This window comes from Sinocyclocheilus rhinocerous, unplaced genomic scaffold, assembly GCF_001515625.1.
Source record: "Sinocyclocheilus rhinocerous isolate Xijiao unplaced genomic scaffold, SAMN03320098_v1.1 scaffold192, whole genome shotgun sequence".
NCBI classification, from domain to species: domain Eukaryota; kingdom Metazoa; phylum Chordata; class Actinopteri; order Cypriniformes; family Cyprinidae; genus Sinocyclocheilus; species Sinocyclocheilus rhinocerous.
The window spans coordinates 1,721,368-1,745,181 of record NW_015627892.1 but is presented as its reverse complement, the minus strand read 5'-3'; the positions used below and the strand labels follow the sequence as shown (position 1 = coordinate 1,745,181).

General features: G+C 37.6%; 4 protein-coding genes across 5 annotated transcripts in view; all 4 read right to left on the bottom strand.

The window, feature by feature from the left end:
* The window catches only part of LOC107736890 (receptor-type tyrosine-protein phosphatase alpha-like), a 28,051-nt gene extending 25,311 nt beyond the window's left edge, over positions 1-2,740 (bottom strand). Inside the window, exon 1 of the mRNA XM_016548277.1 lies at positions 2,351-2,740. The gene's annotated coding sequence lies outside the window, so the exon portion shown is untranslated. The remainder of the gene's footprint in view (positions 1-2,350) is intronic.
* Positions 2,741-3,552: 812 nt separating this feature from the next.
* On the bottom strand, positions 3,553-13,069 carry LOC107736889 (isocitrate dehydrogenase [NAD] subunit beta, mitochondrial-like). 2 transcript variants are annotated; one of them, XM_016548276.1, is made up of 11 exons: positions 12,977-13,069; positions 11,750-11,923; positions 11,418-11,538; positions 11,204-11,264; positions 10,393-10,525; positions 8,860-8,993; positions 8,687-8,789; positions 8,459-8,605; positions 8,228-8,322; positions 7,634-7,694; positions 3,553-4,120 (listed from the first exon to the last, which is right to left on the bottom strand). In XM_016548276.1, exons 1-11 carry the CDS (start codon positions 13,016-13,018, stop codon positions 4,043-4,045), a joined length of 1,149 nt encoding a protein of 382 aa, XP_016403762.1. In that variant the 5' UTR covers positions 13,019-13,069; the 3' UTR covers positions 3,553-4,042. The 2 variants fall into 2 exon arrangements, with proteins under 2 accessions (XP_016403762.1, XP_016403760.1); XM_016548274.1 differs by lacking the exon at positions 3,553-4,120 and adding an exon at positions 5,960-6,297.
* A 773-nt stretch (positions 13,070-13,842) lies between these two features.
* On the bottom strand, positions 13,843-16,071 carry p2rx4a (purinergic receptor P2X, ligand-gated ion channel, 4a). Its single transcript, XM_016548307.1, has 9 exons — positions 16,000-16,071; positions 15,672-15,744; positions 15,340-15,436; positions 15,150-15,230; positions 14,923-15,058; positions 14,675-14,811; positions 14,499-14,592; positions 14,338-14,403; positions 13,843-13,989 (listed from the first exon to the last, which is right to left on the bottom strand). The coding sequence occupies exons 1-9, from the start codon at positions 16,048-16,050 to the stop codon at positions 13,843-13,845; spliced, it is 882 nt and encodes a 293-aa protein (XP_016403793.1). The 5' UTR covers positions 16,051-16,071.
* Positions 16,072-22,075: 6,004 nt separating this feature from the next.
* Positions 22,076-23,814, bottom strand: part of gstt1b (glutathione S-transferase theta 1b) — a 4,983-nt gene continuing 3,244 nt past the window's right edge. Inside the window, exons 3-5 of the mRNA XM_016548325.1 lie at positions 23,327-23,477; positions 22,934-23,110; positions 22,076-22,823 (exon numbers count right to left, since the gene is read on the bottom strand). Of these exons, the coding sequence (XP_016403811.1) occupies positions 22,623-22,823; positions 22,934-23,110; positions 23,327-23,477 (529 nt within the window). The 3' untranslated portion in view covers positions 22,076-22,622. The remainder of the gene's footprint in view (positions 22,824-22,933; positions 23,111-23,326; positions 23,478-23,814) is intronic.

Here is a 23,814-nt window from a genome sequence, read left to right as displayed (position 1 = left end):
TGATAATTACACTGCAAAAACCCACACAGATACTGCAGATGCTGTCATGCCATCTCACTACTCACTTAGACGGTTGGATCATCGCAAAAGTTAAGCTGCGGGAGAACTACAGGGCGTCATCTCTAGTTGCTCCGGTTGCCAAAGGTGCAGGTCTATTTCATAACCTCATTGCTTGCAGGGAGAAGTAATAACAGGTCCAAACATGACGAGTCAATAGAGAAACCCAAGCAGGGTGAGAGACTAGACCGATGACATCAAATATACTATGACACCAGCTGAATTGTTAAGAATGCACAGAACAAAATGTACAAAATATATTTTCCTGATTTGGAGCGAATTGAGAACATTGCAGGATTTCAGATGGGCTTTTTTACATCTGCATGTCCAAGCACTGCATACTACACAATATGGATGCATATTTATAGTTAACTAGACGATCAATATTCAGAAAATATGAATTATCTGACTGTACTGACACTATTGGATGAGAACACAAAAACTTAAACTTAACCGAGCTGGAGAATGACAGCGCTGTCTTCTGTAAAGCTGCTTAAAGTCGCTTCATAATTGAACACACAATTCAACACTGTGACAATGTGATTGAACTTAAATGAATCAACGCTGAATTTGAACTGAATAATGACACTATTTTCTTCTGTAGAGCTGCTTCACAGCTAAATTTCAAGCTGTTTCGAAACTGATGAATTCTGCTATATTAACACTGTTAGTTTTTCTGTTTATAAAGCTGCTGCTACAAAGCACTATATAAATAAATGTGACTTGACTTTAGTGTCAACATTAATGCATCAAAATTCACCTTTTAATTCAACCATGTACAATTCATTCTCCATGGTTCAACAATAACCAACAAATACCCCTTATGTATAATAAAATCCAAGATGCACTGCATCAGCTAACCAAACGTTCTTTTTCACACCTTTAAAATGCAATATAGAGAATCTGTTTATATAGACATAATTCCTTAATTTATTTGACATATTTGACCATTCATACAAGGCACATATCCAGTGAGAGACTAAAGCTAGTGCAGTGAGTGACTAGATTTTTAATCCAGTATTCTCTAGGCATACTAGCACTCAGTGTTGCCAACTGCTTTCAATTTAAAGTAGCTAAAACTGGTAGCTAAATGTCACTAGATGACATCACAATGGCAAATTCACTGATCTATATAAAGATGAACGTAGATCTTTGGGCAAGATGAGAACTTAAATAAGGTTTGTCCAAGAAGTTGCTATATTTGTCCCTAAACTTTTGAAAAAAGTCTCAAAAGGGGCGGGGAAGTCGCTAAATCTAGCTACAAAGTAGCTAAATTGGCAACACTGCTAGCACTACAGTGGCGGGCAAACTACGACCGAGTGGAAGCAAAACTCCGATTTATAAAGCAGAAAGCTGGCGAATTAGCACGGCAACTTTCACCTAAGTGCAAACAATGGATAGCGCACTTGACTGGACGTCTGAGCGACATAATTCCTGTGTTTGTGTCCACAAAAAGCTCCCTATCTACCACCTCCCTCGCGTCCCGCGTCCCCCCTATTATTTAAATTGCTACAGTGTTCCAGTTTGAGAAAATGAATATTCTTAGAATTTCTCCAATAAAAAACTATTAAAATTGAAACAATGTATCCAGCCAGAAATCATTTATATTGCTACAATATATCCAGTATGTGAACACTGATATTGCTAGGTGTCCAGAAATAATTTATATAGCTACAAAATATCCCGTCAGAAATAAATATTGATACAATATCCAGTCTAGAACCATCCAATATTGTTAGCATTTACCGAGTCCAAAATCATTTATCCTGTTACACAGTATCCAGTTATAGTTTTTTTTCAGTCATACATCACTTATATTTTAACAACGTATCCAGTCTGGGACCACTAACACTGACTCGATGTATCAAGTGAAGTATCTTTCATAATGTCTCATTGTATCCAGTCAGAAATCACGCCTGCGTTCTGGCGCACAATCTGCCTGACTTCCACTAAAAGCTATGCGTGTCTCTCTTCCTCTCCCCCTCCCTTTTCTCGGCAGACCCCCCCACCCCCTCATTTTTCCCTCCTTGCCTCCCAGCTAGTTTGGCAAATGTTCGCGTTGCTTCTAACATTATTGGATGCGCTCCCAAGACACCCTTGCGCGGTGCGTAAACGTTACATAAATCTGCGCCTGGGTCTCGGTTGTGCCACAAAAGGCTTTGCTTTCTTTGGCTAGACGACCCACTAACGTGACAAAACCTGAGTGACACAAGGGATAGATATCAGACAAACTGTGGCGATGAACAGAAGTTTGCGCTGTTAATATATTCAGAGAAGTAGCGATGTAACTCACCTTGACAGCCCTGTCCCGCACTACGGAGCCTGATGTTCCAGATAAAGTGCGATTGTTTTCCACTTCCCCGGCCCCTGTCTCCACACCCCAGGAACCGAGAGTGTGTTCGGGGTGGGGGGCCTGGGTGATAGGAATGATCTCGGACAGACAGCCAATTTGGAGTGGGGCAAAGCAACGAAGGCGCTTACTGGTATCCAAAATGCATGTCTCGGGAATCTTAAAGATGTGCGCTAGCTTTCCGAAAAGCCTATATTCCTGCCCTCTCCGCGACACGGGGAATCAGTATCCCACGATTTGTTGGTTGTATCCGGGCGCGTCGCTCGCCTCCTAATCCGCCATGTTGTGCCCCTGCGCCTGGAATGGGAAGCAGCGGATTCCCAGGCCAGGCCCCTCCTCTCCTCTTCCCACGCAGAGACGCCGCGACATCTGGCGGACGGCTTGCTTCCAGGAAAGAGGAATGTACAGTAGGCGTTTAGGTGCAATGCGCCACCCTGCGGCCGGTTGTGGTATTGCGTGTTACAGAGCAGTCCGAGAGGAGCTCTAATGAAGCGTGTATGTAGATTAACTGCAGGGATTTCCTTCAGGTCTTCTTCAGTGTTCGGGGATTTGGCGTGAATTTTGAACAGCTGATAAATTATATCAGTCAGTGTCGGTTTCATTTAAAATAATTGTATGTAATGTATCCCATAAAATGTAGTGCATCATTCTTGAACAAAGAAACTCGTCTTAATCAAGTCTAAGATGTTTTGCTGGTTTAGCAGGTTTAAATTGCTATCCCAACCTAAATATAATACAGTTCTATCATAATAATAATGATTTTTTTTTTAAATTCTATAAAATGAACGATACCATTTGTTAACAAAATTAGTTTACATGAACTAATAAAAAAAACATTTAATAATCTTAATGTTTAATTTCAACATTTACTAATACATTATTAAAATCAAAAGTTGTAAAACATCATAAATACGTTAAAAAAAAAATGCTCATTGTTAATTTTAGTTAATGCATTACCTGAAATTACCTTTCAATATTACTAATATTTTCTGGGTGGGAAACTTTTAGTTAATAACAATGAGGACATTCAGCATTAAAAAAAGAAAAGAAATAGTCTGACTCCAAACCATTTTTTTTATTGCATAAAGATTTTATGAATAAGTGATATTCTCATTCTTTTGTTTTTATTATATTCTGGCATAATATTTATTGTTTTTTCTATATAATACTTGTACATATTTAAATAATATTTATAATATTTCAACCATGTAAACATGGTCATTGTAGATGACTAATGGAACATTTCTCTTGTTGCAAGGCCGTCACTTTGTATAGCACATACAGTTTTCATTTAGAGTAATATTACTAAAAAAGACAACATACTTGCCAGAATATTATATAATATTTTATTAATGGTAACGATTAAACAAGTAGCAATTGCAATTAAGTAATAAATAGCTGAATAAATACATCTTTTTTAAGCAGCATCATAAAGCAGTAGTCTGGTATATCAGTGGTTCTGGATGGAGACAACATATGAATCTTGAGCTCTATTGTACACTGTGTGATAATCTAAAAGTTAGGCCAATAGCAAGGCTTGAAATGTGAAATGTTGGACCAAAAGAGTTTGACACTGGACAACCAGTGCTGCAGATTGTGCTTAAAATGATATTTGTGGAGCGCGCTGGGATTGGTTTAGATGGCCAGATTAGAGATGACAGCCCTGGTGAACTCATCGCTTGTCGCGTAGCCTCCCAGGTCTGAGGTGCGAACCTACACCAAAAAGAGCAATAAAATATTTTACATTTTATGGTGCACCTAAAGAAAATAAAACAAAAACAGTTTGTCCTCACACACACACACACATATTGAACATTCAGCACATTTAGGGTATGACGTTTATTTTGATTTCCAGTTTGTGAATGTTAAATGCAGAATGTCAAATGAGGATGAAGGTCTTCAAACAATGCAAGCAATCCACATACAACCAGTGACTACAAACCGACACTTTTCAATACTTTTGTTTTTACATATTTATTTTTTGGCATTGAAAAAAAAAATAAAAATCACATTTGACAAAACATTGGTCAGTTCATCTTAAGCATGAATAAACCTTGAAATCTTTGTAAATTGAAATGTGTGGTTTCCACCTTCCCAAACAAGGTAAGAGTGGAAATATTAATACTGAAGGTGCTGAGCTTAGAAAAATACAAAGACAACATGTCAGATCAGTACCGCAATGACTGAGGTAAGTTTGAAAATGCCTGAGAGGCAGAGAGATATCATTTGCCTTTGATATCAATCAGTCATCAATGGCACAAAGCAGACTTCCTGCTCACAACATTTGCATCATCAAATGAATCCAATAATTGCCCATCTGACTTATGACAGCAGCAGATTTGATTAGTGATGTTTACATTAGTAACATTAAGAAGGGCAAAAACATCAAGTATCACTGCTGGCACTTCAGTCTCAATATGCCAAATAGTTTTTGAAAACTTGCTGATAATCAAATTCACTGAGGTCCTGAAATCACAAAGGCAATTTGACAAGGACCAGCCCCAAACAGAGATTATATAGAAGCAGGAATAAGACTGAGTTATACAGAAACTAAAGTTAACTAACTTAAACTTCAATTTTAACTTAAAACTGGAGTGAACAAAATAGCTCAGTAAAGCAATGTCAGACATACACTACCATTCAAAAGTTTAGGGTGACTTTTTCAAATAACTGAACTTTGCTCTTTTGAAATTTCTATTCATCATAGAATCCTGGGGGAAAAAAATATCACAGTTTCCACAAAAATAACAAGCAGCACAACAGTTTTCAACATTGATAATAAGAAATGTTTCTTAAGCACCAAATCAGCATATTAGAATGATTTCTAAAGGATCATGACTTGCCATCACAGAAATAAATTTATTTATTTCAAAATAGAAAAGTTATTTTTAACTGTAATAGTATTTCACAATTTTACTGTATTTCTGATCAAATAAATCCAGCCTTGGTGAGCATAAGAAACTTTTTTTCAAAAATCTTACCAACCCCAAACTTTTAAACAGAAGTGTAATTCAGGTTAAAGATGCATACTTTTTAATCATTCAACATTTTCTACCTTTATTTGACCCTCTAACTCTAGCACTTTCTATTCTATTTTAATTCTACTTTCTATATTTATCTTCTTTTTTATTTAAAAAAACAAAACAAAACAAAAACACTAGCTTTCTATTTTTTCTATTCTATCTACTTGTTTTTCTTTGTGTGTGTGTATATGTGTGTGTATAATATATATATACACCTTGCTACGTGTACGTGTGTGAGTGAGTAAGTGAGAGAGTGTGTGTGTGAGTGAGAGAGTGAGTGTGTGTGAAAGTGTGTGTGTGTGTGAGTGAGTGAGTGAGTGAGTGAGTGAGTGAGTGAGTGAGTGAGTGAGTGAGTGAGTGAGTGAGTGAGTGAGTGAGTGTGTGTGAAGGTGTATATATATATATTTATATACACCTTGCTACGTGTACTGCGTTAGGCTAACCGAGACTTGTCATTTGCACTTATATATTGTTTCTCTTTTGTTAGTTTTGACTGCTTTTATTGTCCTCATTTGTAAGTCGCTTTGGATAAAAGCGTCTGCTAAATGACTAAATGTAAATGTAAATGCATACTGTGACAAACAGATATGAAAATAAATGTACATGGATGCATTAAAAGAAACAGAAATCAGTAACCAGTCAGAAAAAGGAGAGAAAAAGAAAGCAAGAAATGGGAAAGGAGAAAGAAAATATAATATGACAGGGTTGCTTTAAAATCGTCTTTGAACATATTCAGATCAGAAGTGGCATGTGATCTGGGATAGACATTGGCAAGCATCTTCAAACAGTCCGATGGCGCAGGTTGGCCCCAACCGCACGGACAAAGTCACCAGTGGTGCTGTAACCCCCTAGGTCTCGCGTCCTCACCTGGGACACACAGATGGTCACGTACACCCAGAACGGGATGTGACGGCAGAGGAGGAAAGGTGGAGAAAGGGAAGGTGAAGACCACATCAGAATTTATGGACAAGCACAAACTTGAAGCCTAGAATTTGACTGCATGACAGAGTTTCCATTAGGAGGAAATTCTTTAGAAATGCCAAAGCTGAAGTTGAATGTATACACTGAGGGACATCTGTGTCAGTGAACTGAATGTATAATAATAATGGCTTCAAGACCCCATGAAATCAGATTTGGTATTTTGTGGCTTTTAGTTTCTGTCTGTTAGCCCAATTCCTCTATTAAAAATACCATGTGCTTTTGACTGGCAACGGCAAACCATAATTGTCTTCAGTTGTGCTAATGCTTGAACGTAATTTTTTTTAGTAACACTTCACCAGCTACAGGTGGAGAGGAGAGAGAGATAGAGCTGATTCAATGGATGGGGATTATTAGGAAGCCATGACTGACAAGGGCCAAGTGGAGGGAATTTGGCCAGGACACCGGGGGTACACCCCTACTCTTTACGAGAAGTGCCATGGGATTTTTAATGACCATAGAGAGTCAGGACCTCGGTTTAACTTCTCATCCGAAGGAAGGTGCTTTTTACAGTATAGTCTCCCCATCACTATACTGGGGCGTTAGGACCCACGCAGACCACAGGGTGAGCACCCCCTGCTGGCCTCACTAACACCTCTTCCAACAGCAACCTAGTTTTCCCAGGAGGTCTCCCATCCAGGTACTGACCAGGCTCAACCCTGCTTAGCTTCAGTGGGCAACCAGTCTTGGACTACAGGGTGATATGGCTGTGGCGAAAGACGTGTCAAGACGAAAAAGAAAAAGGCCCTTGTCAGACTATCACATGAGGTCTTTAAATAAGATGACAGTCATAAAAGAAAAGACGAAGTCTGATAGTTAGCAGAACTTCAACCCACAAAACTAACCAAAAAGCCCCAACTGTCCGCATAAAACACAGAGGGCTTCAACCAAAGTGTAATGCAGAAACAAAACCGGATAGCCTAAAACTATTCATTTATTAAAGTGTTTCAGTGTTAAAGATATAGTGCTGTGTTGTGGTTAGGTCATTCATCCAAAGCCAATTGCAAAGAAAAAACAACCAATTAGGATGAAAACCAGTGCCACCAGGACTATACAGATTTACATGCATAAACGTCCATCAACAATAAACTTGGCATCTTGAACTCAGAAAAACATTGAAACACACTTGCACGTATGTAAGATGCATATAGTTCTATCAGCCACACAATACACCTTTCTCTCCCATTCAGACATGATCACACAAACACACACAATCATCTCTTACCTTGCCCTGCTTGATGACTTTCTTGACAGCCTCAGACACCATGTTTGAATGATACTCAAGACTGAAAGAAAAATCCCACTTGCATAAATACAATTACCAAAACTGGTCAAAAGTTTAGAATAATTAACATTGTTTTAAAACGTCTTTGAAAGAAGTCTTTTATGCTCACTAATGTTGCATTTATTTGATCAAAAAAACTGTAATATTGTGTTACTGTTTTCTATTTAAATAGATTTTAAAATTTAATTTATTCCTCTGTGACACTGAAGACTGGAATAAGCTATGCTATTGTATCACAGGAATAAATTATAATTTAAAATTTTCGCTGTATTTTAATCAAATACATACAGCTTTGTTGTGCACAAGAGACAATATTTTTTTTAAATCCTAATTATTCCAAACTTAGGACCACAAAACATGTAAAAGGCAAATTCAGATGACAAACTGTCCGAATTTAGAGATGAAAACCATGTTGAATGTGAATATGTGGTCAACACAGAGATTAAAGGTAAAATTTAAAGAGTAAAAACAAGATATGATTGTCAAACAAAGTAAATATGGAATATCAAAGCTGGACAACAGAGGAAGACTCACTTGAGGTGTCTCAACATGTTGGATGCAGTGAGGAGCATAGCAGTAGGGTTTGCAATATTCCTGCCGACAGCCTGAGCAAAGGGATGTCTGGCTCCCTGATTGTAAATACAAGACGACAGGAATCACTGTTAAGTTGTCATACACACTTCAAAGCAGTTTATTCGGAGTCTGTAACTGTTACAGTTGATGTATAATGAAAGGAGGAATGAAAAACAAGATTTAGTCACCAACCGTTTCAAACACAGCATATTCTGCACTGTAACTCTCGCCTGGAACTACACCGGCTCCGCCCACCAGTCCTGCTGCCAGGTTATCAATGATGTTACCGTAGAGATTTGGCATCACTAGCACATCAAACTGATAAGGATTCTGGACCAGCTGTGGGCCACAGAAGGATATACTACTTATATAGGCCATTCTCATTGCTGGTCATTAACAATAAAAGACAAGAAACTATACCTGCATGCAGCAGTTATCAATGATGATGCTTTCATATTTAATCTTGGGGTAAAGTTCAGCCACTTCCGCACAGCTCTGCAGGAAGAGACCATCCCCGAGTTTCCTGCAAAGATAGAGTGTGTCTATGTGTTTAGCTTTAAAACTGCATGGCAGAATAATCCTGCCCCACTTACATAATGTTTGCTTTGTGGACAGCGGTCACTTTGCTGCGGCCTTTCTTGGTGGCGTAGTCGAATGCAAATTTAGCAATGCGGCGAGATTTCTCCCTGGTGATGATCTTCAGGCATGCAACCACTCCTGAAACACTCTACAAACACAGAGGTGCTCATAATGCAGATGTACACTATAGTGTTTTTTTTAAAGAAATTAATTATTTTCTTAATGCAATTCAAAAAATGCATTAAGTTGATCAAAAGGGTTTCATTTCAAATAAATGCTGTTCTTTCTATTCATCAAAACATCCTGAAAAAAAATCTATCACGGTTTCCACAAAAATATTAAGCAGCTCAACTGTTTTTGACATTGATAATAATAAGAAATATTTCTTGAGCACCAAATCAGCATATCAGAATGATTTCTGAAGTTTCATGTGCCACTGAAGACTGGAGTAATGATGCTGAAAATTCAGCTTTTTCATCACAGGGATATTTTACATTTTCAAATATATTCAAACATACAAAAAATGTTATTTTGAATTGTAATAACATTTCACAATATTACTGTTTTTATTGTACTTTGATTAAATAAATGCAGCCTTGGTGAACATAAGAGATGTCTTTAAAAAACTTTTGCCTGGTAATGTAGGGGACGATCTAAATGACTTCAGATTTTTTAAAGTCGACGTTTACAGTGGGTATAGAAAAGAATCACCCCCCTTTAAAATAATCACATTTTGTTGCTTTGCAGCCTGAAATGAAGACGGACACAGTTTTTGTTTTAACCAGCTGTATTTACTCAGTGCAACTTATAATAGCCAAGTGAAAGATAGAACACCAACATGTCAGAAAAAAATAATAAAAAAACAGAATCAACCACTATATTGTATAAGAAAATAATGTGCTTCAAAAGTTACCTTTGCAGATTCTGTTTTAGAAAGGGACAATAAACTATTATCATATTTATGTTAAAGCAAAAGTGGTAGAAAGGAGTTTAGATTGTCTTTACATGTTTGATGAATCATGCTAAATAAGATGTTTGTGTTAAAGCAATAATTTTAACTTTTTGGGTGAAATGTGTCATTATATCACCCTTACATTTTTCCAAACCCCTGTACTATTTCTTGTAAAACACAAAAGGAAAATATCAGATTTTTTTCTTTTTTTATTTCATATCACAATAGTTGATAGTAACCACATCTCTCAGCATGAAAACAAAAAAGACAAAGCATCATAAAAGCTCATGTGATGCATGTTATATTTCAAAGCAATATGTAAGATCTGCGTGTGAAATAGACCTACATTTAAATAACTGACAATGTTTCCTTCCAGATCTGTTGGATCTTTCAGCCCAATATGTGAATCGGATCAACTAATTCATTGAGAACAATTAGCTCAAAATAAAGTTTCATTCAAGAAATTAACACTGGTTCTCGAGTTCAACTCAATGTCTCAAATATCTGGTCAACAGCCCATGGGAGGGAAAGATTATCAAAACCGTAAAACGTATGTACCTCACACAGAAATAAATGATTTAAGCACAACAAATACCTCATGCTCCAGAGAGCTGTATTCTCCCTCTGTCTGCTCCCGTATGATGACCAGATCCAGGTTATTGTGGCGGGTGCTATATCCAGGCAGGCTGTTCACATGAACCACATTGGCAAACAGGTCCAGCTTTCTCCTGTACATCATAAAACAAGAAATAATCAATCAAGCAACCAATCAATCAATCAAAAACTAGCAGTACCATGAGCAGTACAAGGCAGCAATGGTAATATGTTAAAGGGGTGGTTCACTGGTTTTCTTCTAGGCTTGATTGTGTTTATGGGGTGAAGTGTAACATGTTTTAATGCGTCTTGGTTAGCTAGCCCAGTGTTTTGTGATTGGCTCAACCGTCTCTAGTGCGTGTCTAAACATCCCGCCCCTCCCCTCAGCGGCATGTGCTCCAGTCCAGTTGTGTTGTAAACAACGGCGTCGTTAATATCGCTTATCAGTTTGAGCCCGATTGAGAAGCAGATGATATTATTGAAGAGGATCGTGCAGAACCTGTGCAAGCACGGTTTTTAATGGTAGGCCTATGTTTTATGTTTGTTGTTGTCTCATACTTTTAGCAAGCTGTTTAATGCCACTCAGCGGGTGTTGCAGGCATCAGTCCAAAAGAAGTTAAATAAAAAGCACCCATCCATAAAAATAAAAAAAAAGTGTCTCACACGGCTCGGGGGGGGGTGAACAAAGGCCTTCTGTAGCGAATCGATGCATTTTGACTTTGCAGATATTGTTTATGCTCAAACAGCAACATTACACACTAACTAACGTTAAAAAAGTGAAATCGCAATGAACCACCCCTTTAAAGAAGTACCTCAGTCTCATCTCATATGATGCCAGTTCACCCTTGTACTCCATAGGAGTGTGAATCTTTCCTAAGCACAGAAAGAACTGAATCAACATTTCTTTTAAATGCCAAATTAGCATTTGTCAGTACAGTACATCAAAATATAAATAAGCTTGCACTAATTTAACATTTTAAATTGACAGCCAAAATATTACGACATGATCAGCAGTTAAAATGTTACCCTTGATGGCGACTCTGTTGTTCTTCATGGAGGACAACACCTCTTCCAGTTTCTCCTCACTGGCCATGTTCTGCACCTCACTCAAATGAAACTCCTCAAACTCCACAGGAACATCAGCTGCCTAGAGGATGAGGCGAAAAAGGCAGTAGGAACAAGTGAGATGCAAGTATAAGGCATGAAAGAGGGCTGAGCTGGAACACAGGATGAAGGATGAGAAGAAGGTCACTAATGGTTAGATGTTTAACCCTAAACACTAAAGCCTATTATATCATATTCAGTGTTAAAGTTTACTTGTGTCTGAAAAAAACATGACTGAGAAAGTGCATCAGTACCTTGAAAACCTCTTTGACAGCAGTCATCAGCTCAGGTCCAACTCCATCTCCAGGGACCATGGTGACCTTAAAGGTGCTGTCAGCCTGTGCCGGGGGAGTCTCCGAAACATTCTGACTGGAGGTCAAACTCAAAGAGCGAGCACACAACGGCTGCAACCGGGCACCACTCAGACCCTGAGGGGTCAAAAATGTCACAGGTCAAGTACTGTTATGGGTGGACATCATAGAGATGATCAACAAACTCTTATTTCTGGAGTGTCACAGACACATTTGACACATTTAACAGACATGACCGTTTAAGGACTATCCAGTCATAAGTCAGAAATAGGTTTGTGTGAACCACCTGTACGGTTTGAAACTGCACTTCACAGATGGTGATAATTCAATATACTGTATGTTGGCCAGGAACATTTTAAGTTTACTAATAAAGAGAAAACATCCCCCTTGCATCAATTCACAAAATTATTGACAGCCCTGACAATAGATTACTTCTATCTATTTTAAGTGAATTTTGAATAAGCGTTATGTAAAATAAGCTTTCATTCTAGCAATTTTGCATACATGTTATTATTCCGGTGTACCGACGAAACATGCTACCTATCAGATTGTGCTACCAAAAAAATATTTACGTTGTTTTAAGTGTAAGTTTAGGGTAAGGGTAGGTGTGGACGGGTAGGTTTAGGGTAGGGGTAGGTATAGGTATAGACATTAAAAAAGCCTCAAACCACATGAATAAGATGCTGGTAGCACAATCTCATAGGTAGTATTTTTCGCTATCCGGTTAAGCCTATAATGTAATGTATGATACCAGCAATCTTACTATTTCATTTGATTTTTTTCTCTTTCATTAGTTGATTGTATAGTATACATAAAAGCTTCTTCATGCCATTAAAACATAAAAACAGAGTATAAATTAACATATTACCATATAACATCAGTTTACCATAGTACCACCGCTGTGTAAATGGATGTAATGGAGGTCCAGGTAAATTATTTAAGTCTCTACATCCAGACAATTTCTAAGGGACCTCTCCTGTGAGCTGTCATCTGATATTTCATGTTTTTACTATGTATCAAATGTTACACCCAATGTGTTCCAGTCCAGACTTGTCTTATACATCTAAATAACGCTGTTCGTCTCCTAGTTAATTTTTTTATTTTCCGTGTGACTCAAACAAATGAGGAATATTTCACTGTAAACGGACAGAATCGTTTTTCAAGACTTACCTTGGCCAATGTTACGAGACTCCCTCTCAACGCAGCCGCCATCACGCACTAACGGGAGAAAAAGGGTCTCTTCCTACTGAACTAGGAATCGTGAGGTATGCGTTTCTCTACTGACCCCTACTGAATGCAAGCGTTACCGCAGTGCTTCTCGACTCCCACTAGGGGTCCTCGGTAAACTTTACAGGGGTGCCCAAACTCGGTCCTGGAGGGCCGGTGTCCTGCAGAGTTTAGATCCAACCCCAACCCTCAAGACACACCTGAACCAGCTAATCTTACTAGCTCTTACTAGCCATACTAGAAACCTCCAGGCAGGTGTGTTGAGGCAGGTTGGAGCTAAACTCTGCAGGACATCGGCCCTCCAGGACCGAGTTTGGGCACCTCTGCTTTAGAAGGTGAACAAACGACGTAATATAAAATAGTATAATATAAATTATAGACTTTTTATTTGCCCCTTCAACAACTCAACAGTCAATGGATCTAAAACATTAGTATTTGCATTTTTTTCTTTTTCCCTCTTCAGAGACATTTATGTTTCCTTAAAAAGCTAGTGAGTAAATAAATCACAATGATAATTTTATCCAAATATATTTTTTTATTTACTGAATTACTCTGACTATTCATTTGGAACAGCATTTGTAAACCTGAGAAATACATTAACTTCATTATGAAATTTGCCTAGAATTAGTGTAGAATCAGTAGCCTGAAGATCTTCTATGTTTCTTCATTGGATGAAATAGATAAATTGAAAGAAATATCTCGTGTTAGTTTCTTAATAACAAGACAACTACTATGAGACACAAGAACGACTTGCTTTAAGCAATTACAGAAAGTTAACTAAGATGATGTTAAAATACCAAATACGTTTATTAAGAAGTGTAACAAGCATTTGTATGTTCAATGAGGGCATAAATACTCACAAGTCCAAAGTCATCAACATATGTATACTTCTGCTCTTTGTAATGTTGCTTTCTTTTCATAAATGTCAGGACAATCCAATCACAGATAACATTCACCTGGCCACAAGTCTGTTATACTCACCAAAGCTGCATTTATTCTATCAAGAATACAGTAAAAACCATTATATTGTGAAATATTATTAGAATTTAAAATAAATATTTTCTATTTGAATATATTTTACAATGTAATATCTTCTTGATGGCAAAGCTGAATTTTCAGCAGTCATTACTCCAGTCTTCAGTGTCACATGACTCTTCAAAAATCATTCTAATATGCAGCATTGTTTAAAATGACACTGAAATATGCACCGAAAAGTCCTTACAGTGTTTTTTATAGCTTATGTTTCCCATGTCAGCTCTAATTTTTTTAATTATTGTATTCCAATGAGTAAAAGACATACGTACCAGGCCTAAAAGTGCCAAGCCTGCACCTATATTCAGAAGTGTTGGTATGATATTGAATTTTCCTGCCTGTATTAGAAACAAAAGTGTTAAGTATGTGTTAAACACCTACATTGATGCTAACCTGCATAATATATAACATTACAAAGGTTAAAGTCTCTCACCTGGCCAAATACCAAGACATCAAAGCGAATAGCATAAACCTTGATAAGTGTCCTGGTCTCTGTGCCATCAATGTCCTTGTAATATTTAGCAAATCTGATGTAATCAAAGGACACTCATTTAATGCAACCTCACTTCCTTTCAGGAACCACTTTTACTAACTGCAAACATCTCCTACTTGAAGTTGTACCCGGGGGCCACGTTATTTTCAGGGTCTTTGGTGTCCAGTCTGCGGAAAGTGTAATGAGGCACACACCAGCTCTGTGGCATGTCAAGGTTACAATCCCACCGGATCTGCACTCCCATCACTCCCCCCTAAGAAGAAAGAAAAAAAGTGCACAAAATGCTATTAAAACATTTACTAATGTCAGTATTAAGACAATTTTAATTCAGCAATGTCAGATATACATAAATTAAGACTCTGACATGGACTGCCATAGTCTGAAAATCCTCTTCGGCATCTTCAGCAATATCTTTGAGTCTGAAGACTGGGCAGTCAGGGTCTGTCTTGCGGCTGAACACACACTGTGTCAAGTAGGAGCTATTTATAAGGATATTCCTTCTGTAAGGACATAAGGAGCATGTCTGCATGCACTGACTTTTTTTTCAGCCATCTAAGTAAAAAAAACAAACAACGCATTTAAAAAGCTTACTTGTTGAAATTAAATTTGGGATAACGAATGTTATTCTTTATGAGCACAGTGAAGTTTTCAGCATCTGCCAGAAGTGGTGGACTGAGATGTCAAGAAGGAAAAAAAAAACATAATTACACACACACACACAAACACACATATCAAATTTATATATATAAAAAATTTTGAGACAAAGAGTTTAGGATTTTACTTTGGAGGTTCAACAATCTTCTCTAAAGGACACCAGGACAGCACTTCACAAGTTTTCACCGTGTCATTGTAATTGACACATCTGCCTGTCTGAACACCTGTAAAAATAAAATGTTTTATGTATGTGTTAAAGGGATAGTTCATCCAAAAATGAAAATTTGATGTTTATCTACTTACCCCCAGGGCATCCAAGATGTAGGTGACTTTGTTTCTTCAGTAGAACACATATGATGATTTTTAATTAGATGGGATTGCAATAGATGGGATGGGATTGCAAAGATGACAAGTCACAGTTAGTGTCATCTTGCATTTAATGTATATACTGAGCCATACCATTTCCACGAGCATCATTGAAGCCCCTTTTGCAGTCCCTGTGAGAAGTGCATATGGATGCTGGGATCGGATTCTAAGTTACTCAAGTTAAAATAAGATTAAGATACATGATACAAGATACTGACACAGAAAAATTCAAGCAATATTCTCTAATTCTGCAACTTGTTGGTTCAGCTTTTTTTTCTCTATTGTTTAAAATAATTTAATTTTACAATTACATTCAAATCAGTTAACTATTTGGTATTTGATTTCAGCGAGTAATGTTTGTTTTAATCACATACTTTTTATTAAGTGACGAAAGAGCACTATGCCTCCCACAATGACTCACCTCAGCACATTTGGACTGTGTTTGATTTGGGGTGATGATCATATTGGTCATCACAAAGAATTATCCATCCTCCTGAAACATTTAAAAGCATGTGATTTCAAGTAACACCTAAAAATAGCTATGCTTCCTCATAACTGAATAATGCCAGAGGCATGAACATTTTTAATTTCCTTAAAGACAGTGTAAACTGCTAAATCACATTTACTGCTGTTAGTAAACAGTATGGTCAAATGTTTTTGGTGCAGTTTTGATTTAAAAAAAAAACATTTTAAATAGTGTATAGGACATTTCTCAAACAAATGTCTTAACAATATTTAAAATTAGAACATTTAAATGAGATTTTTCAAGTAATTTAGTAATTAAAATGCTAAATCTCCTAAAAATCAGGAGAAACAGCACCACTGAGTTCTCACTTGACATTATTTAATGCAGCGTACAACTGTTAGCATATTTACATAGGCAAATTTTGTGGTTTCTGTACTTTTCCAAACAACCTGATATTTACTCATGTTACATTTCTTTTGAAATGTTAAATGCTAGTTTACCAGTGTGACCAGTTTTGAATACAAGTTAGTTTCCTGATTTGTAAAGTCATTAAAAAGTCATCTATTTCTATTTGAAATGACTTGTAATTAATCAAGTTTAATTATTTGACAGTCCTAGTTTCAGTGATTAAACACCTTTTAAACAAACACCTTTTAAAAAAATGTTTCTAACATTTCAGCATAAGAGGAAAAATCATAGCCTGTATTAGAGTAGAGACGGCCCTTGAACTATGACAAGTCTGAATGACTCTGAACCTATAAAGTTTGAAAACCACTGGTTTAAGATCATTAAAGCAAACTTGTTACACCCAACACTGATTGCCCAAAAGACATTGTTCAAATCTGTGTATATTAATGCCAAAAGGTTGCACACAGCCCTTGAGCAGGGCCGTGCACAGACCTTTTGAGGGGCATGTGAGACATAGTGTTTCTTGCGTAAAGAAAACGCTGTACTTATTCAAACAACAAGATCTTTATTTACCCTTGCAGACCTAGTTCAGCTGCTGTGGAACTTCAGTTCATTCAGTCAAGATAGAGGGGGTGGAGTTATGAGGTTTACTGACAGTTTGAGCGGATCCAACAAGATTTAGTCACAAGCTCTTTTTAATACCTTTCATTAGCTAAATATTTGTAAAGCATACAGACAGATGTAAAGGGTGACCAATATCATTGATTTATTGAAGGAAAAAAAAAAAACACCATCACCAAAAAAAGGGCACTTCGGAGTGTAAGGGCAAAAAGGGCATGTGCTCTGCACAGGTTGAGCCCTACCTGTGCACGTGCCTGCCCTTGAGTAAACAGTGGACACAATACAAGGTATGAGCATGCAGGTGCAGCCATATCCTCTTCATAACCCATGAAGGTGGTGGCACCAGTGAGGTTAGTGTGCATTTAAATCGTCTAGCCCATGGGGTTTCAAACTCAATTCCTGGAGGGCCGGAGCCCTGCAGTTTTGTTCCAACCCTGCTCCAACACACATACGTGACCCGTGCTGGCAAAATGAGTTGGAATGCGCACGGCCTAATTTTGAGCTACACGCCAAAAAAATAAATAAATTAAAAAAATTATATTTTATTCAAATTTGAGATTTTCACAAAAATGAGTTCATTAAGCCCTTGTCTAGCAATCCTAATGCTCCAACAGTGTTGGGTAAGTTGCTCAAAAAAAGTAATTGATTACAAATTACTTATTACTACTTGAAAACTGTAATTTGATTACATTACTGAATGTAAAAAGTAATCAGATTACTAATTACTTTACTTTCAAGTTACTTTGAAAACATATCAAATCTAAAAAAAAATACACTTCAAAGTGAAAATTGTAGTTCTTTCAGTAATTTAATATTGACTGAAAATGATTACAAAGGTATCCATTTCTAAAACTTAACATTCTTAGTATAAACCTGCCATACAATGTAAAATGTTTCTTTAAATGTGCCTATATAGTGTTTTTATATACAACATTGCTTGCTGAGTGTAGGGTATACAGGTGCATCTCACTAAATTAGAATGTCGTGGAAAAGTTCATTTATTTCAGTAATTCAACTCAAATTGTGAAACTCGTGTATTAAATAAATTCAATGCACACAGACTGAAGTAGTTTAAGTCTTTGGTTCTTTTAATTGTGATGATTTTGGCTCACATTTAACAAAAACCCACCAATTAACTATCTCAACAAATTAGAATACTTATTAAGACCAATAAAAAAACATTTTTAGTGAATTGTTAGCCTTCTGGAAAGTATGTTCATTTACTGTACATGTACTCAATACATGGTAGGGGCTCCTTTTGCTTTAATTACCGCCTCAATTCGGCGTGGCATGGAGGGGATCAGTTTGTGGCACTGCTGAGGTGGTATGGAAGCCCAGGTTTCTTTGACAGTGGCCTTCAGCTCATCTGCATTTTTTGGTCTCTTGTTTCTCATTTTCCACTTGACAATACCCCATAGATTCTCTATGGGGTTCAGGTCTGGTGAGTTTGCTGGCCAGTCAAGCACACCAACACCATGGTAATTTAACCAACTTTTGGTGCTTTTGGCAGTGTGAGCAGGTGCCAAATCCTGCTGGAAAATAAAATCAGCATCTTCAAAAAGCTGGTCAGCAGAAGGAAGCATGAAGTGCTCCAAAATTTCTTGGTAAACGGGTGCAGTGACGTTGGTTTTCAAAAAACACAATGGACCAACACCAGCAGATGACATTGCACCCCAAATCATCACAGACTGTGGAAACTTAACACTGGACTTCAAGCAACTTGGGCTATGAGCTTCTCCACCCTTCCTCCAGACTCTAAGACCTTGGTTTCCAAATGAAATACAAAACTTGCTCTCATCTGAAAAGAAGACTTTGGACCACTGGGCAACAGTCCAGTTCTTCTTCTCCTTAGCCCAGGTAAGACGCCTCTGACGTTGTCTGTGGTTCAGGAGTAGCTTAACAAGAGGAATACGACAACTGTAGCCAAATTCCTTGACACGTCTGTGTGTGGTGGCTCTTGATGCCTTGACCCCAGCCTCAGTCCATTCCTTGTGAAGTTCACTCAAATTCTTGAATCGATTTTGCTTGACAATCCTCATAAGGCTGCAGTTCTCTCGGTTGGTTGTGCATCTTTTTCTTCCACACTTTTTCCTTCCACTCAACTTTCTGTTAACATGCTTGGATACAGCACTCTGTGAACAGCCAGCTTCTTTGACAATGAATGTTTGTGGCTTACCCTCCTTGTGAAGGGTGTCAATGATTGTCTTCTGGACAACTGTCAGATCAGCAGTCTTCCCCATGATTGTGTAGCCTAGTGAACCAAACTGAGAGACCATTTTGAAGGCTCAGGAAACCTCTGCAGGTGTTTTGAGTTGATTAGCTGATTGGCATGTCACCATATTCTAATTAGTTGAGATAGTGAATTGGTGGGTTTTTGTTAAATGTGAACCAAAATCATCACAATTAAAAGAACCAAAGACTTAAACTACTTCAATCTGTGTGCATTGAATTTATTTAATACACAAGTATTTTCTGGTAAGATATCTGTACTTTTACTTGAGTATGGCTTTCAGGTACTTTATACACCACTGGTTACAAGTTCTTCATGGAATCATCAATGCAAGAAGTCTTCAAACTCGGTCCTGCAGAGTTTAGCTCCAACCCTAATTAAACACAGCTGAACCAGCTAATTACGGTCTTATAGGTGCATCTCAATAAATTAGAATGTCGTGGAAAAGTTCATTTATTTCAGTAATTCAACTCAAATTGTGAAACTCGTGTATTAAATAAATTCAGTGCACACAGACTGAAGTAGTTTAAGTCTTTGGTTCTTTTAATTGTGATGATTTTGGTTCACATTTAACAAAAACCCACCAATTCACTATCTCAACTAATTAGAATATGGTGACATGCCAATTAGCTAATCAACTCAAAACACCTGCAACGGTTTCCTGAGCCTTCAAAATGGTCTCTCAGTTTGGTTCACTAGGCTACACAATCATGGGGAAGACTGCTGATCTGACAGTTGTCCAGAAGACAATCATTGACACCCTTCACAAGGAGGGTAAGCCACAAACATTCATTGCCAAAGAAGCTGGCTGTTCACAGAGTGCTGTATCCAAGCATGTTAACAGAAAGTTGAGTGGAAGGAAAAAGATGCACAACCAACCGAGAGAACTGCAGCCTTATGAGGATTGTCAAGCAAAATCTATTCAAGAATTTGAGTGAACTTCACAAGGAATGGACTGAGGCTGGGGTCAAGGCATCAAGAGCCACCACACACAGACGTGTCAAGGAATTTGGCTACAGTTGTCGTATTCCTCTTGTTAAGCCACTCCTGAACCACAGACAACGTCAGAGGCGTCTTACCTGGGCTAAGGAGAAGAAGAACTGGACTGTTGCCCAGTGGTCCAAAGTCCTCTTTTCAGATGAGAGCAAGTTTTGTATTTCATTTGGAAACCAAGGTCTTAGAGTCTGGAGGAAGGGTGGAGAAGCTCATAGCCCAAGTTGCTTGAAGTCCAGTGTTAAGTTTCCACAGTCTGTGATGATTTGGGGTGCAATGTCATCTGCTGGTGTTGGTCCATTGTGTTTTTTGAAAACCAACGTCACTGCACCCGTTTACCAAGAAATTTTGGAGCACTTCATGCTTCCTTCTGCTGACCAGCTTTTTGAAGATGCTGATTTCATTTTCCAGCAGGATTTGGCACCTGCTCACACTGCCAAAAGCACCAAAAGTTGGTTAAATGACCATGGTGTTGGTGTGCTTGACTGGCCAGCAAACTCACCAGACCTGAACCCCGTAGAGAATCTATGGGGTATTGTCAAGAGGAAAATGAGGAACAAGAGACCAAAAAATGCAGATGAGCTGAAGGCCACTGTCAAAGAAACCTGGGCTTCCATACCACCTCAGTAGTGCCACAAACTGATCACCTCCATGCCACGCTGAATTGAGGCAGTAATTAAAGCAAAATGAGCCCCTACCAAGTATTGAGTACATGTACAGTAAATTAACATACTTTCCAGAAGGCCAACAATTCATTAAAAATGTTTTTTTTTATTGGTCTTATGGAGTATTCTAATTTGTTGAGATAGTGAGTTGGTGGGTTTTTGTTAAATGTGAGCCAAAATCATCACAATTAAAAGAACCAAAGACTTAAACTACTTCAGTCTGTGTGCATTGAATTTATTTAATACACGAGTTTCACAATTTGAGTTGAATTACTGAAATAAATGAACTTTTCCACGACATTCTAATTTATTGAGATGCACCTGTATGTATATGCTGGCTTAACTGTGTGAGCATTAAAGACAGGAAAAACCCTTAATAAAGTGAAAACGGTTCTGATAACATTTGAAAACAGTATTGATGAACATACAGTGCATATTTGAATGCTAAAAACGAATCTTGCTTCTTTGTTTACGGAGGTGATGTGGGCGTTTACAGGTTCGCGCGTCTCACGTGGATGATTACCCGTATGAATAGCGCACTGCGCGTGGGCTTGATCACATTACAGATAATGAGCTCAGACGGGAAAGACTGGACCTTGCGTTGGTTTCACACGGATTACTTCATCAGAGAATATTTGTTTTAGATAAGACTTACTTCATTTAAAAGTAGACACTTCAAGCTTTCCATAGATATGTTTCTCATGTCTGTGTGTGAAGGATTCACTGAGTTTTGGTTCATTTTAGTGATGCATTTCAGAAAGAAATTGGCAGAGACAGGGTGGGCTGAAAGCACAATCTTTTGTTGATATTGTGACTTTCCACGATTCTTACACACTTCCCGCTAAATTGTCATCTCACTTTCTGAGATTGGAGATCATGTACTACTCAAGAACGGATTTAAAGCAATAGTTGACATCCAAATAAGGATTAACCATATGATGGCTTTGTATGATAAATTTAGTAATTTTTTAGTTATTGTTCCAGTTTTTACTATCTGTTCCTCTTAATAGAAAACCACAAAGCCCAACAAGAGTTCATTTTAATTCAGTACTATGTAAACATGGAAAAATAAAATACAAATAAATAAGAGAAACTAAACGAAATACACCACTGAGACTGATAACAAAAAATACATTTATTGACAATATTAGAGAGATTTAATGGAAATGCTGCTGACTGAATGGACCCCTTTTCTCTACAAGAAATTAACAAAATGCTATTCCTTATCATGCGGAGTATTCTGCAGGAAATCATATAATATCTGATTACATTCCATAAACACAGAGGGAGGAAACATTCCTCCCAGCTCCTTCCCATGGGTGTTAAGTGATTTTCTGAAACAATGCTGTATTGAGTGTCTGTGTTATTGCCTAGTTTTTCAAATGATAAGGTCACAGTGAATGCAGCAATTCAGAATTTGAGAGCGAACACAGCTGGAAACGTTCAAAGTTTGCTTCTTTTTATGAGGTCGAGTTAACACAGAAAGATTGATTATTGCATTCATTCACTGAAATATGACAAAGGCTATATGTCATATTCAATTTAACCGGATTTCATTCTTAGTGATTACACAAAATGGAAAGTGTATTTAGAAAATTATAAAGTAGTTTTTTTTTTCATGAATAAATGTCTGTTTTAACCAACAATGTCTACCAGTTTGTTTATGAGAGGAAATATCTCAAAATTTTGGGTTTAAAGTGTTCCATCTTTTTGGGGTCCATGGTTTTCACTGCCTCCTGGGCATAGAGGATTGCCTGGTGGGCCTCATCAAACAGCTCAGCCCCAATTTCTGCTCTGACTCTGTCCTTCCATGCCTTGAGCTTGGGTCTATTCTCAAACACATCCATACCAGCACCTACAGGCTGAAACAAAAAGGCCTTATCAAGTATAAATCGAGTGTCAGATATTATCTGCCTTAAATTCTCAGGTTATAATATTGCTTTATCTGAAACTGAATAATCTGCATACATACCTGCATGATTTCCACAATAGCAACCAGATCGGCCAATGAGATCTGATCACCAACAACGAATGGTCTGTCTTGCAGAAACTTCTCCTCAAAAAGGTTCAGTGATGCATTAAGATCCTCTACTGCATTGTCCATCTTTTCCTTGGGAATCTCAACTCCTAAAGCTTTTGGAATCAAGAGCTACAGCAATACAAGAAAAGTATTTAATTCCATTTATAAATAATTACACTAAAAAAGTTAGCAGTTAACTGTGTAGCATTTCTAAAGACTAGGCAGGCTTCAGTCCCAAGGTCACAAAGCAACAGGAGTGAACCATCAGCTTGGGAGTTGCTGAAATCTAAATGCTGTTCTGTTCACCACAGTAACTTTGAATGAGAATTTATAAACGTCACTCACCTTGAACCAGAGCATCTTGGATCCATGTATACGTATGGCAGAGTGTTGCCATGATAGATATTCATTTACTCTAGCACGCTTCTGCAAGTCAGCTGGGTACCAGTGGTCCGGAGTGTGGAACTTCTCAGCCAGGTAGAGCATAATCGCAACACTACAGGAAATAACAGTTAATTTACACAATGAACAGTTTCACACGAGGCACAAAACAAACAACAGGTTTCTCTGAAACTGGACTCTTACATTCATATTTATCTAGAGCAGTGGTTTCAACCAGGGGGCTTCAAGATGACTTCAAATAATTTAAACACAAAAAAATAAGCTAAAAGCACTTTTAAAGGGGTCATATGATGCGATTTAAATTTTTCCTTTCTCTTTGGAGTGTTACAAGCTCTTGGTGCATAAAGAAGATCTGTAAAGTTGCAAAGACTAAAGTCTCAAATCCAAAGAGATATTCTTTATAAAAGTTAAGATTTTTTCTTTTCTACCTA